The 12458-nt window shown below is 35.3% G+C and overlaps 1 protein-coding gene across 1 annotated transcript; it reads right to left on the bottom strand.

The window, feature by feature from the left end:
* Positions 1–1478: 1478 nt before the first annotated feature.
* LOC107926586 (protein MICROTUBULE BINDING PROTEIN 2C) lies at positions 1479–4361 on the bottom strand. The gene is made up of 5 exons (XM_016857470.2): positions 3935–4361; positions 3709–3792; positions 2861–3205; positions 2243–2461; positions 1479–1978 (listed from the first exon to the last, which is right to left on the bottom strand). The coding sequence occupies exons 1-5, from the start codon at positions 4148–4150 to the stop codon at positions 1811–1813; spliced, it is 1032 nt and encodes a 343-aa protein (XP_016712959.1). The 5' UTR covers positions 4151–4361; the 3' UTR covers positions 1479–1810.
* Between the last annotated feature and the right edge of the window lie 8097 nt (positions 4362–12458).

Below are 12458 nucleotides of genomic sequence, written 5' to 3'. Positions count from 1 at the left end.
TAAAAAAAACAGAGAGCCTTCTCTCTCAAGCCCTCCAAGGCCGGCCAAGATCCGGCCGCTTCCGATCATCGGGCTACCCTCCGTCGACCACCGTGCACGGTGGTCGGAGGCACAAAATCGGATCTTTTTGGTCCCCCTCGAAGCCGACTGCCTCTAGACCACGGATCCATGGTGAAATGTTGAGAAAGACGAGCCCAAGACCCGGAAACGAGGAGAGACCGTTCGTCTCCTCCTCCACCGGCGACGACGAAGACGGGCTCCGACGCCGGCTTTCGAAAACAAATAGGTCCACTTCTTTCCCCTTTTCTTTTGTTTTTTAAAGAGTAGTGTAAAAAAAAATAAATAAAAAGGATAGGAAACGCCAGAACAGAAAAGAAAAGCAATCTACCTTCTCGGTTTTTCTTCTTTTTATTAAGTTGTTTTTAATCACCGGAAAAAAAAGACCCCCGTTACATTTTTGTTTGTCTCCTTATATAGCCGATTTTAATACATCTTTATCTATTTCTATTATTTGCACTGTTTTTGCCTTTGCTTTGCGTGCTGTCCTTGCAGGTAATTGATGGGAGTAGCTGGTGGCGTCGGTGGCAGAAACTAGAACGGCGGTAGACGTTAGGAGCCCCCAGGGACGTGCGGCGCCTTAGCTAGGGTTTCAGAAAAGCTGAAACCCTATGCTGACCTTTGTTGGGCCTTGCTGTAATGGGCTTGTTTGGATTTTGGGCTTGTAATGGGGCTGTTTGGGTAGATTTGATCCTTGGGTCTCTGCTTGTTGGGCCCGGGCATAAATTAGGCTGTACAAAACTTATGAAAGAAAAAGAGGTATTTTAATTCTTGTTTTACAAAGGTAATTTTGTCTTAAAATTCAGATTCTACCCCTATATTACAGGATGGCCGTAATGTGAGATTATGAGATTGTCAGGATGTTGAAATCTCATTCCATAATCTTCAAACACTACAATCTTATTTTGGAATGTAAGATTTAGAGGACCAAACGCTCCCTTATAATTATTTGTATACAATAATATCTATTATATTAAAGAGAAAAATAATAATCTTTAAAAAAAAAGTATTGATTCAAATAATCTACAACTTTACTCAATGCATATATAGAGTCAAATTCGAATCAAATTCAAAAGAGGAAGTTCAAATTAAAACTGAATCAAATTCAGATAGCTATTTGGATTCTTTTGCTAGTAGACAAACGAAAAGAAATGTGAGATTCAAGTTATATGCAAAATTTGCATCAAAAACAGCCAAATGGAGAGACGCCCATAGTAATTGCCGACCTTCAATGAAAGCAATAGTTATATATACATACATATATATACATATGTTAGAGCTTGACCGAGTTTACAAATATTCAAATCTTCAATCTATAATATTTTTTTGAACGAAACTGTAAGACCAATGAGTCAAAGCGGATAATACCCGGCAGGTATTGTCATATAATAAACATGCAAATAATAAAAAAGAAAGACGGGTGAGAGTGAAGGAGATCAGATACAGTAAATAAACGCCTACAGTATGAAACAAATAGTGCTAATACATAAATGAGCTTGTGCGGAATGCTTCAAGCTAAGATCAGACAATTTCGAACACTACACGTTTAGTAAAACATGAAACCTGTGTAATAAACACAACACAACCCGAGAAATTTATGCACTAGTAACGCAATGGACACCAACATGTTTAATACACATTTGTGTTGTGTTGTGTTGTGTTGCGTTTGTGTTTACACAGCTTACACAAAACAAAACACCGAACGTGACACGTATACACAGGTTGCCAAGCCTACTTCAATTCTTATATTGCTTTATTCCATACTTTCTGATCTGAAAAGAGATGATTGAAGATATAACCTTGCACTGGCTGCAGCAGCAAGGGATTCTTCATCTTGCTTCTTTTTTGTAGCAGCAACAGCAGCAATATAAGCTTGCCTTGCTTCTTCCATTTTCTGCAGCTCCTCGTCATTTACATCATCCTGTTTATGCCAAAAGCGGATTCTTCATGACTAGACAAAATAAACAATGAAATCCGCACTTTATGGGCCTAAATGCAATGATCTTAAGTTATAATAAAGCAATAATAGCCTTAAATACAAATCCATTCATGCGGCTTTCTATTGTGGCAAATCCAAAAGAATGAAAAGTCATGTTAGAGATTTTGTTCGGAATTTATTCGGAATTTTGTTCCCTTCTACCATATAAAACCATTAGATATATTAGGCATAGGATAATAAGCTTACCATACAAGGGAGAGGATCCAAAGGGTATGGTTCTAAATCATAATCATCAGCATGTGTAGTGGGATTATTCTTTGTTAAACCATTTAACAACAGCATAAATGATGAAAATTCTCCTTGCATGGAATCAATATTATTTTGCAGCTCCTCCACCTTTTGCTTCGATGTCATTGCTTCCCACTGTGTCTTTTCCAGGCCAGCCTGCTTGTCTGCAAGTTTAATCTGAGGAAGACCTTACTTATCAATAACGATTAAGGGAACAAGAAGAGGTTCACAATGAAAATGTTTTATGTAGACATCTTTCTAAGTAGTCAAATGATTCATAGGTAGACAAAAATACAAAAATGGAAAACAAGAACCAGATATGCTGCAACCTTTTATAATGGAGGATACATGTATTCCGAAATCAGATGACAATCATATTTTAACAATCAATTAAATAAACAATAATTACAAAATCTTCCAATAACACAATTAAGTCTTGTAGATGAAACAAATTCTTTTTCATGTCAATTATGGAATATTTCATCCTAACTTTTTAATCTTTACACAGGTAATATAAAACCACAAACTCCGAATTCACAAACAGATCTCACTGTTCCAATTAATGATGTATTATACCTTGGCATCAGAGAGTTGCAACTGAATAGACTTGATTAAAGAGTCCTTTTCTGCAGCATCTCGCTTCAATTTACCAAGTTCAGCACGAACATCATTGATCTGGTTCTTTGAAAGCTCTGCTGATTTCAAAAGTTCATCTTTCTCTAGCAACTTCTTTTGCAGATCCTCCACTTGTTTCCTCAATGAAATTAACTCTTCATTCTCTTTTTCTGTTGCCAAAGCCTCTGAGGAAAATATTGAGCAGTCGTCACCATCTTGATTATTACTACCATTCTTGTCGACTTTATCTTTTTTCTTTCTCATTGGAATTGACTGAGCTCCATTCCTCCCTTTCATATCGGTAACCTACGCGAATGAAAATAACAAAATTATAGCACATTTATGTAAAGAAAATTAACCATCTCAAAAATGAAAAGCTATTAAACTAAAATATGAGCATGAATTTGATAGTAAAAACAATTGCACATAAAAAATAATGTAAAACAAACCTTATTGGTGAGAATTCCTTCGATAATCCTACAAAGAACTTCCATTGCATATTTGTTCAACACAAACTCAAATGTTGAATATCCTACCATGGTACGATACAGACACAAATGGAAGCATAGCAAATTCATATCAAAACACCAATTTCAATAGGCTATGCCTAATTTCCAATTTTTCATATTTGGAATGCAAAGGCATATATAATTTCAACTTAGATACAGGTATAACAAGGAGTAAATCTATCTAATTCACTAACAGTATAAGCCTATTAAAAAAATAAAGCAAGTAATACATAATTCCACAAATTTCAAGTAAACTCAACAGATTAAATTGAAACAAGTGTATATATATTATAATCTCACATTTCCAGATAAGGATTCCCTTGAAGGGGTCTTGGTGTATATCATCGAACCACGCCTTGTAAATGAACTACTTGGTTTCCTCTCCTGATCGAACACAAGGTTAGCAAATAAATTAAAATTAAAATGAAACCCATTACTAATTTCCCGGTGTTGTTCACTAATTTCAAAAAATTAAGGCAAAGAAAAAAAAGTAAAATTAAGTAAGGAGAGAAGAGGAGGAGATTACGATGAGGGATTGAACAAGAGGGATCATCTCGACGAGATCGTTGTAGAGGACGCGATCCAGATTGGCGTTAGAGTAAGTGAGTGAAGAGTGAGCTGGAAGGTGAGTCGGGGAGGAGTTGCCGTTCATGATGTTGCGATTATCACCTGAAAGAAAGGATTTGGGGTCTCCGAAATTCGAATTCTCTTGTAAATTTACGAAACGTTGAGGCTCAAACATTTCTTTTCTTTTCTTTCAAAACAACGAGAATAGATAAAGAGAAAAGAAAAATCAAAGAGAAAATTCGAATTTTGAAACAAGTGAAGAAAAAAAAAAGGAAGAGAGAAGTTAAAGTTTTTTTTTTTTTTTCAAAACCGTTTTTCGTTGTTTCCACTTACAGACAACGGATATTTCTTGAAATCGTATTTTCGAAACTATTTTGTAAGATTACAAAAATACCATTTCACTAGAATATTTATATATTATTATTTAAGTATATGAGCTCTATATCTCACATAAAATAGAAAATTATTTATCTAAATTTTTTAAAATTTTAAAATTTTAATTTTAAAAATTATAAATATATAAACTATTAAAAATTATAATTTAATTTCGGCCCCTTAACTAAATTTTCTAGCTTCACCTTAGCTCTCACCCATTATTTTTTGTGTCCACTGTTAACTAATGCGATTTCAATAACCATTTACAAGTAAGTAAATTAGAAACCGAATTGTATTTTACTTCCTCTACTAAAAAATAAATTAATTAGTCTAAGGACATTAAATAAAAAGCAAATTGGTTATTCGATTAAAAATTTCATCTATTTTTACGATTAAAAACTGGTTTTTACAAGTCAAAATAAGATACACATGGCATGCCACATGTCACTTTCTGGTTATTCCATCAACTGGTCTCTATTTTTATTATTTTTCGTTTTTTGTTTTCTTCTGTTTTGTTTTGAGACTACTGTAGACTTCTCTAATTAGTTTTTCAGACCCAAGTAATAAACGGACTCTTTTTAAAAAAATAGTACAGTTGAATGAAAACTTTTACCAAAAGGCTAAAAGAATTAATTTACTCTTTAATCTAATGTACATTATAAAAACCATTGACTTTAATAGCATTTATTTAAACTTGTTTTAACATTTTAAGAATGCCTCTCATTATCACGAAAGGCATTATCAAGAAAGGTAGCGACGTTTTAAAGAAAACATAGCAAGATATTGGACTTTAGCGACATTTTCTAATAAATGCGACTATAGATATAGCACATGGGTGGCACTTAAATGACAAACGCGGCTAAATTAAGGTATTTAGCAATGTTTTTTATTTCATAAAACGCCATTAAAAATAAGGCATTGAGAGACATTTTTCATCTAAAATGCATGACCTTTTACAAACGCTCCTAAATATTCATATTATATATATTTTTAAAAAATTTACATTCCCTAATAATTATAATACAATCCAAACATCTATAATTTCACATTATTATTTATAAAATTATATACAATTCACAAATGAAAAAAATATTTATAAAAATTAATTAAGTTCCAATATAATTAAATGAAATATAACATAAATTAAAAATTACTCATACAATGACATTACAATCACCGGGAATTTAACAAAGGCATCCTCTAATATTCATATAAGTGTATGAAACTGAGTGAAATATCTAATGGCTCTGACTTGCTTATTCCCCTGTTTAGAGAGACACAATTCACTGACCGGTCATGGACTTCCCCATATTTTTAAAAAAAAAATTGTTCGGTGTGACCCGACAGATTGACAGTACCATTAAATTTATTTATTTATTTCATTGGTATATCGATATTTTTATTAGTACTTTTAAAATATATATATATAAATACAGCTTAACACAATGATTTCTTTTAACACTCATAAATAATTAATGATTGGTAAAAAAAGGTGAATAATGTTATTAATGTGTCGGACTATACCAATAGTCACAATAACAAACAATTTATTTACGTAATTAATTAATTTTTTTATGATATTCTTATAAGAAAAAGCCTGAAATTTCAAATGATGTAAACACCTTTCTTTTGGCTTGATTATGAGTCAACTACTGGGTAAAACACTGTTTGATAAAAGGAAGCTGAAATCTTCAGAAGTCCCCCCTCTCTCTATGTTCTGCAAATTATATTATTTTGTTATTCTGTAATGAGTCAATAATTCATACTCACCGTCTCTTTTTCTCTTTCCGTAGTCACACATAATAAACAGTGCAAAACTGATATTTATAAATCAAAGGTTCAGAGGCTCCGGCAACTTCTGCACCACATGCGATAGATACCTGCAAGACCCCTATCTCTTTTGCTTCCTCTCCTGCAAGGTTTCTTCTTCCTTTTTTAACCCATAACTCCACCACCACTTCCCATTCTTTGATTGTACACATAGGCTCATGGCAGATTGACAACGTATTAAGAACGGGATATGGGCTTTCCAAGTTCCTATATGATTGCAATTATTTGCCATTACCTGACGTGGGTTTGGATGATGGTTTTGAAAACTACAATAATAGTAATTTCAGACATAGCACAAGCATAAAAAAAAAAAATTGTTCCATTGGTTAGAGTCTTACCCCTTCGTGTGCAAGAGCGATAGCCATAACAGCGGAACATGTTCTTTCAGTTTGTGCTCGAGCTCCACAACCTGCATTGGGTCAATTTGAAGGCAAATTAATCTGAAAAATCTGAAAGGATAGAAAACTAGATTGTTCAGTTGACAACCAACCTTTTTCTGGAAATTTGAGCAAATTTCTTCCTTTTCCATCATTCTTTCTGAAAGTTGCCACAATTGCCTGTCTAATTATCTACATAACTCTGTCTTGGATGAAAGCTGGTTTTCAAGTTCATTGGGCTTTTCTTCTTTGGCGTTGCAAAGTTGATCCTTGCCTTCGGCTTTATCCTCTAAGTTGTGAAAGTTCTCCACTGACTTTCTTAAAGCATCATCTTTTGATTTCAATTCTTGCTTGGCTTTTTCAAGCTTCCATAGATCAACAGGAAGATGAGGCAAGAAAAGTACATCTTTAGGTTTTAGTTCCAGAAGATATCCACTTCATGTTCTAGTTTTGTGTTAGACTCTGTACATTAAGTAATTAGCCTACCATCTGTTTCAATTTTCGAAGCTCAGCGATGTCAACCTGTTTATTTACCGGACCCAACTCCACTCCTCGAACCCGATTTGCAAAATTTAATCAACTTAGGGTCTCACCTAAGTTCTGCTCCGAAGGGCTGATTTGTACAAACATTAAGGTTTTAGAATCACCCTCTACAGCAGATTAATAAAGGCTTTTGAGAAAGGTAGATGATACTTTCGATTCCTTCATATAATAATAAAACTAATACCCCGTCATCATGGTTTAACTGCACCATATTCTATAACAAAGCGTTCCCTCTTCAACTCTGGACATTCTTCTAAATGTGGTCATAGATAAACAAGTATGTGACGAATTCTATCTAAAGTCTATATTTGAACGATTTCACAGTTGACTTATAGAATATTCGAATAAGAAGCTCCTTCCATGTGCTTGCTTACCTAAGGAATCTTGGAGTTCCTGCAAAACCCAAATAGATAAAGCTGATCAGATTTAATTAAAGAGGAAGCATTTTCAAAAATTAAAAGAGGAGATTTTGCATGGATAATTCATTTACTTTAAATGTTGATTTATCTCCTTATTTGTTTGGAGAATGTGCTTATCTTAGCATATAAATAGGTTGCATTGCCTCACATGGTTGGAGAGTAAATCTTATTGTAAGTGAGGTTTTCGGGGTGAGTGTTTGTGATATTGAGATACTTTACTGAAGCTGCAATTAACCGTTATATAAGAGTAGATTGGACTTTAGCCCCAACAAATCGTAGATTTTTCAATTGGTACCAAAGTAGACTTCAAGAGTAGTTTAAAGGTGATCCTTTGTTTAGTTTGCAGACATGGAGTCCATGAAGGAAGGTAATTTGATTACTCAACCCTCATTGCTACTTGGTTAAATAAACTACGTATGAGAGCTTTTATCATGTCTATTAATGAAGCAGCTTAAGAAGCTATTAAAAATTGGTGGACTCTACCTATTGTGATTATTGCTGATGGCACCACACATCCTAAAGAAAGTAGAATACATACTACTGAAGAAAGAAGGGTTACTCATGGAAATTTACAAACTCTAAATGTCATTTTTAGTGAAGTTGACTTGGACAATCTTGCAAAACCAACATGAAGAAAATGAATTTGTGCGCATCTCAAAACTTCAGATTTTAACTAGCAGGTATGAAATTTAAAAAATGCATGAAGATGAGTCTATTTTTGAATTTTATTTGTGACACCTTACACCTAATCTAGTTATCGAATCTGAATGCATGACATTACGTTATCAAAGTAACTCAAACTATCTCAATTAATTTTAGCATTCAATCATATTAAATTCCATACATACTCAATTATATGCATAAACATGATTAATTAACGTTAAAAGATCTTATACAAAATGTTTCAGAGTTAAACGGGTCAAATATGGAGATAGGATTCGAACCTGAACTCAGTGTGTCAATTTCAACAGTCTGTCTCAAGAAATTGAAGTTCATGTCTCGAAACATAGGTCCCTTATTTCAGACGTTTAGATTCGATGTTTGGATGTCTTGAGACAAAACGGATTTTATCTCAAGCTTAAAAATAAAGCAAAAATTATTTTAGGTTCAATGTTTATTAGTCTCGAGACAAAGTATCGATTATCTCGAGACCTGACAATGTATGTCTCGAGACATGTTCAAAATATCTAGAACAATCAATTTATTATTGATATCAGAAGACAATGATCTCCTTAACTTGAAACCAAATGGTAAAATGCCAAAATGTGCATTATCTCAAACATAAAAATTATTTCTTAAAGCCATCTAATCCACACCAAAGTTGTACCACATCACACCAAATTGACCTTTAAAAACACAATCAAACATTTTAAATTCATAGCATTCCATGCATCACATTTTAATATAAGCAAATTGTAACACCCCGAACCCGAGACCGACACCGGAGTCGGACACGAGATGTTAACAAACTTTGAAAAATTTTTCCAGACACTGCCCAGTCTGAGTACTAGTCGCTTCAAAAATCATATCTTGAGTTTCACAACTCGAAAATCAGTTTTGTGATTTTTCCCTGAAACTAGACTCATGTCCCCACCTATGTATTTTTTTCTAGAATTTTTGGTCAGGCCAATTAGTACAGTTTATTAGTCAAAGTCTCCCATGTTACAGGGGTCGACTACACTGACCTTTTCCCATTACGACTTGGATATCTCTCTGCACAGAGCTTCAATACTGATACCGTTTGTTTCTATGGAAACTAGACTCAGAGAGGAATCCATACATATATGGTATGACCCCTAATTATCTCTGGTCAATTTATAGTGAATTTCCAAAGTCGGAACAGGGAATCCAGAAACTGTTCTGGTCCTGTTCCACAAGAACCCGAATATCTCTTACTGTACTGTTCATATGATTGTTTCGTTACTTTCATATGAAAGTAGATTCATCAAGGTTCGATTACGTAATTTATTCACTATTTAATTCCACTCCTACGAATTCTTGTGATTTTTCCAATCCACACCACTGCTGCTGTCAGCCTCTGTTTTCAAAGTAAACCTTACCTATTTTCGGGGTTTCATGGACCAACTAGGGCCTTGTCATACATATGCCCACATATGATCATACTTAGCCATTCCAATGGCTGATCATTTGCTCAACACTTCCATTCCAACTATAGTTACATCATGAAACCATCTATACATTCATAAACACGAATGGTCTAATGCCATACTCCACTTCTACAAGCCATTTTCGCATGGCTGTACACTTATACATTTCATAAAGTACTCGAAAAACAACAATGGGTAGTCCTATACATGCCATATCAAAATTCAACCAAAATAGTACCCAAAAGAGCCTTTGATAGTGTGGGCGACTTCGACTTCAAGATCCCGAGTCCGATAGCTAGAGAACCAAAAATCTATAAAACAGAGGAGCAGTGTAACGAGTAAGCAATTTATGCTTAGTAAGTTTTGAGCAAGGAATTCCAGCATAAACAAAGAATAACACACATTTAGCTAAACGGAATATTTCATAATACGCAATTTACCGATACCAAACTTGCTTCACAACATTAACAACCCTTATGTACATACACAATAGACTAACTTAGCCGAAGGCCGGTAGCTCGTTTATCAACTGAGCGAACATTTATTTGTAAGGGCTCGATTAAATTCAACACATACGTAACATATCCCCATATTGGGATATTTTTCGAGTATTCGCTGGAATTTTACAGCAAGCTCATTCATTACCAAATCACGTACCTTCGGGATTTAACCGGATATAGCTCCTCGTTCAAATGCCTTCGGGACATAGCCCGGTTTTAGTAACTCACACAATGCCTTCGGGACATAACCCGGATTTAATAACTCGCACGAATGCCTTCGGGACTTAACCCGGATTTAGTATCTCGCACAAAGGCCTTCGGGGCTTAACCCGGAATTTGTATCTCGCACAAATGCCTTCGGATCTTAGTCCGGGTATATTCACTTAGCACAAAGCCTTCGGGATTTAGCCCGGACAGCATTCAATTAATCATGCACATCTAACAATAATTCATGGCACATTCATATTTCATTTTCATTTGCGAAACTCAAACACAAGGCACATATCGTCCTTGCACATTCGGCTCAATAGCCACACATAGAGCATGATTTAATCACATCGTAATTTAAGCTCTCTTACTCAAGAACTTACCTCGGGTGTTGTCGAACGATTCCGCTAGCTATTCAACCACTTTTTCCTTCCCTTTATCGGATTTATTTCCCCTTTGCTCTTGAGCTTAATTAAACAAATAAATTGATTTCATCATTTAGGCATCAAAAAGATGAACACAAGGCACTTAGCCCATATTTATACATTAGACATTAAAGTCTCATACATGCAAAAATCATGCATCAACACAACATATTAGCTAATTTCTTTCCCCTTGGCCGAATATGCATGTCTATTTTTGGGGTCGATTTCAACACTTAATACACACATATACACACTAGTAAAGCATCCTCCCCCTTTTCATCAATTTAACACATGCATTGCTCATTAACATGCAAAGTTACATTCGGCCTTAGCACACATCTTGCTAGCCGATTCTTCTCCATTTAGCAACCAATGCACATATGTGCTCACACAAAAATGCTAAAAAGGAGGTTCAAGAATCATCAAGCCATCATCACATGCATCATTAACAAGCTTCATATTTTGCATGCAATGGCATTAACACAACCTCCACCTAGGCCGAATCTTAACTCATCCTCATGCCTCATCACCACAACATCAAACACCAACCAAGAATGATGCATCCATGGTCAAGTGCCAATTCCATCACATAGCAAGATTTAGACCATGGGCTAGGTAGAACTCAAGCTAACAACTAAAACATGCATGCATCTCATGGAACATCATCAAACATACCTTAGCCTAGCTACATGCATGGCCGAATCTCTTCACCTTTCTTCTTCTTTCCTCCTTAAAATTTTTGGCCAAGGATGAACCAAAGGATGAGAAAATTTTTTTCTTTGTTTTTCTTTCTAATTTAGGCTAAATGAAGGTGAGAAAAGGATGAACAAAGATCTTCTCCTCTCTTTTCTTTAGCTCACGGCAATGGGGGGGGGAAAGAATCAACTACACACTTTTTTTTTGTGTGTATTCATCATACTACTTTTCATTATTTAATTTCCATGCCTATTATTTTATTTTTTTCCACCCATGATGCACCAACAAAACATGTCTATGACATGTCTTGGCCATCAAACTTGGTCTACCATGCTTGTCATGGCCGGCCACTACTAGTAGGGGGGAATTTGACATGCAAGTCCCCCCTTTGTCCACATGCACTAATAGGTCCTCACACATTGACCTATCACATTTTAGAATTTTCTCACATAAGTCCTATTGACTAAATTCACATGAAATCAACCAAATTGAAGCTTGAAATTTTCACACATTCATAATTACATATTCTAGACAATAAGTATCACATTCAAACATTTCGGTGACTCGGTTTAGCGGTCCCGAAACCACTTCCCGACTAGGGTCAACTTTGGGCTGTCACAACTCTCCCCCACTTAAGAAATTTTCGTCCCCGAAAATCTTACCGGTAAATAGGTTTGGGTATCGTTCTTTCATCGAGCTCTCGGTCTCCCAAGTAGCTTCCTCGATCTCGTGTTTGAGCCATAACACCTTTACTGGCGGAACTCTTTTGTTTCGCAACTCCTTCACTTCACGAGCTAGGATACGCATCGGTTCTTCCTCATAGCTCATGTCGACTTGAATTTCAACCTCTGATGGGCTAATTATATGCGATGGATCAGATCGATAGCGTCGAAGCATCGAAACATGAAAGACGTCATGAATCTTTTCAAGCTCCGGGGGCAAAATCAATCTATACGCAACCGGACCAACTCGTTCGGAGATTTCGTACGGCCCAATGAATCTT

The sequence above is a fragment of the Gossypium hirsutum genome, chromosome A07 (assembly GCF_007990345.1).
Source record: "Gossypium hirsutum isolate 1008001.06 chromosome A07, Gossypium_hirsutum_v2.1, whole genome shotgun sequence".
NCBI lineage: Eukaryota > Viridiplantae > Streptophyta > Magnoliopsida > Malvales > Malvaceae > Gossypium > Gossypium hirsutum.
This window is presented reverse-complemented; position numbering and strand designations above follow the sequence as displayed.

Excerpts from the sequence above, each read along its gene's own strand:
- LOC107926586 (XM_016857470.2), bottom strand. The coding sequence starts at position 4,150 with ATGTTTGAGCCTCAACGTTTCGTAAATTTACAAGAGAATTCGAATTTC. Across the intron at positions 2,462-2,860 it reads TGCAACTCTCTGATGCCAAG|ATTAAACTTGCAGACAAGCA; the intron begins GTATAATACATC and ends GGTCTTCCTCAG. Across the intron at positions 1,979-2,242 it reads TGGATCCTCTCCCTTGTATG|GATGATGTAAATGACGAGGA; the intron begins GTAAGCTTATTA and ends TGGCATAAACAG.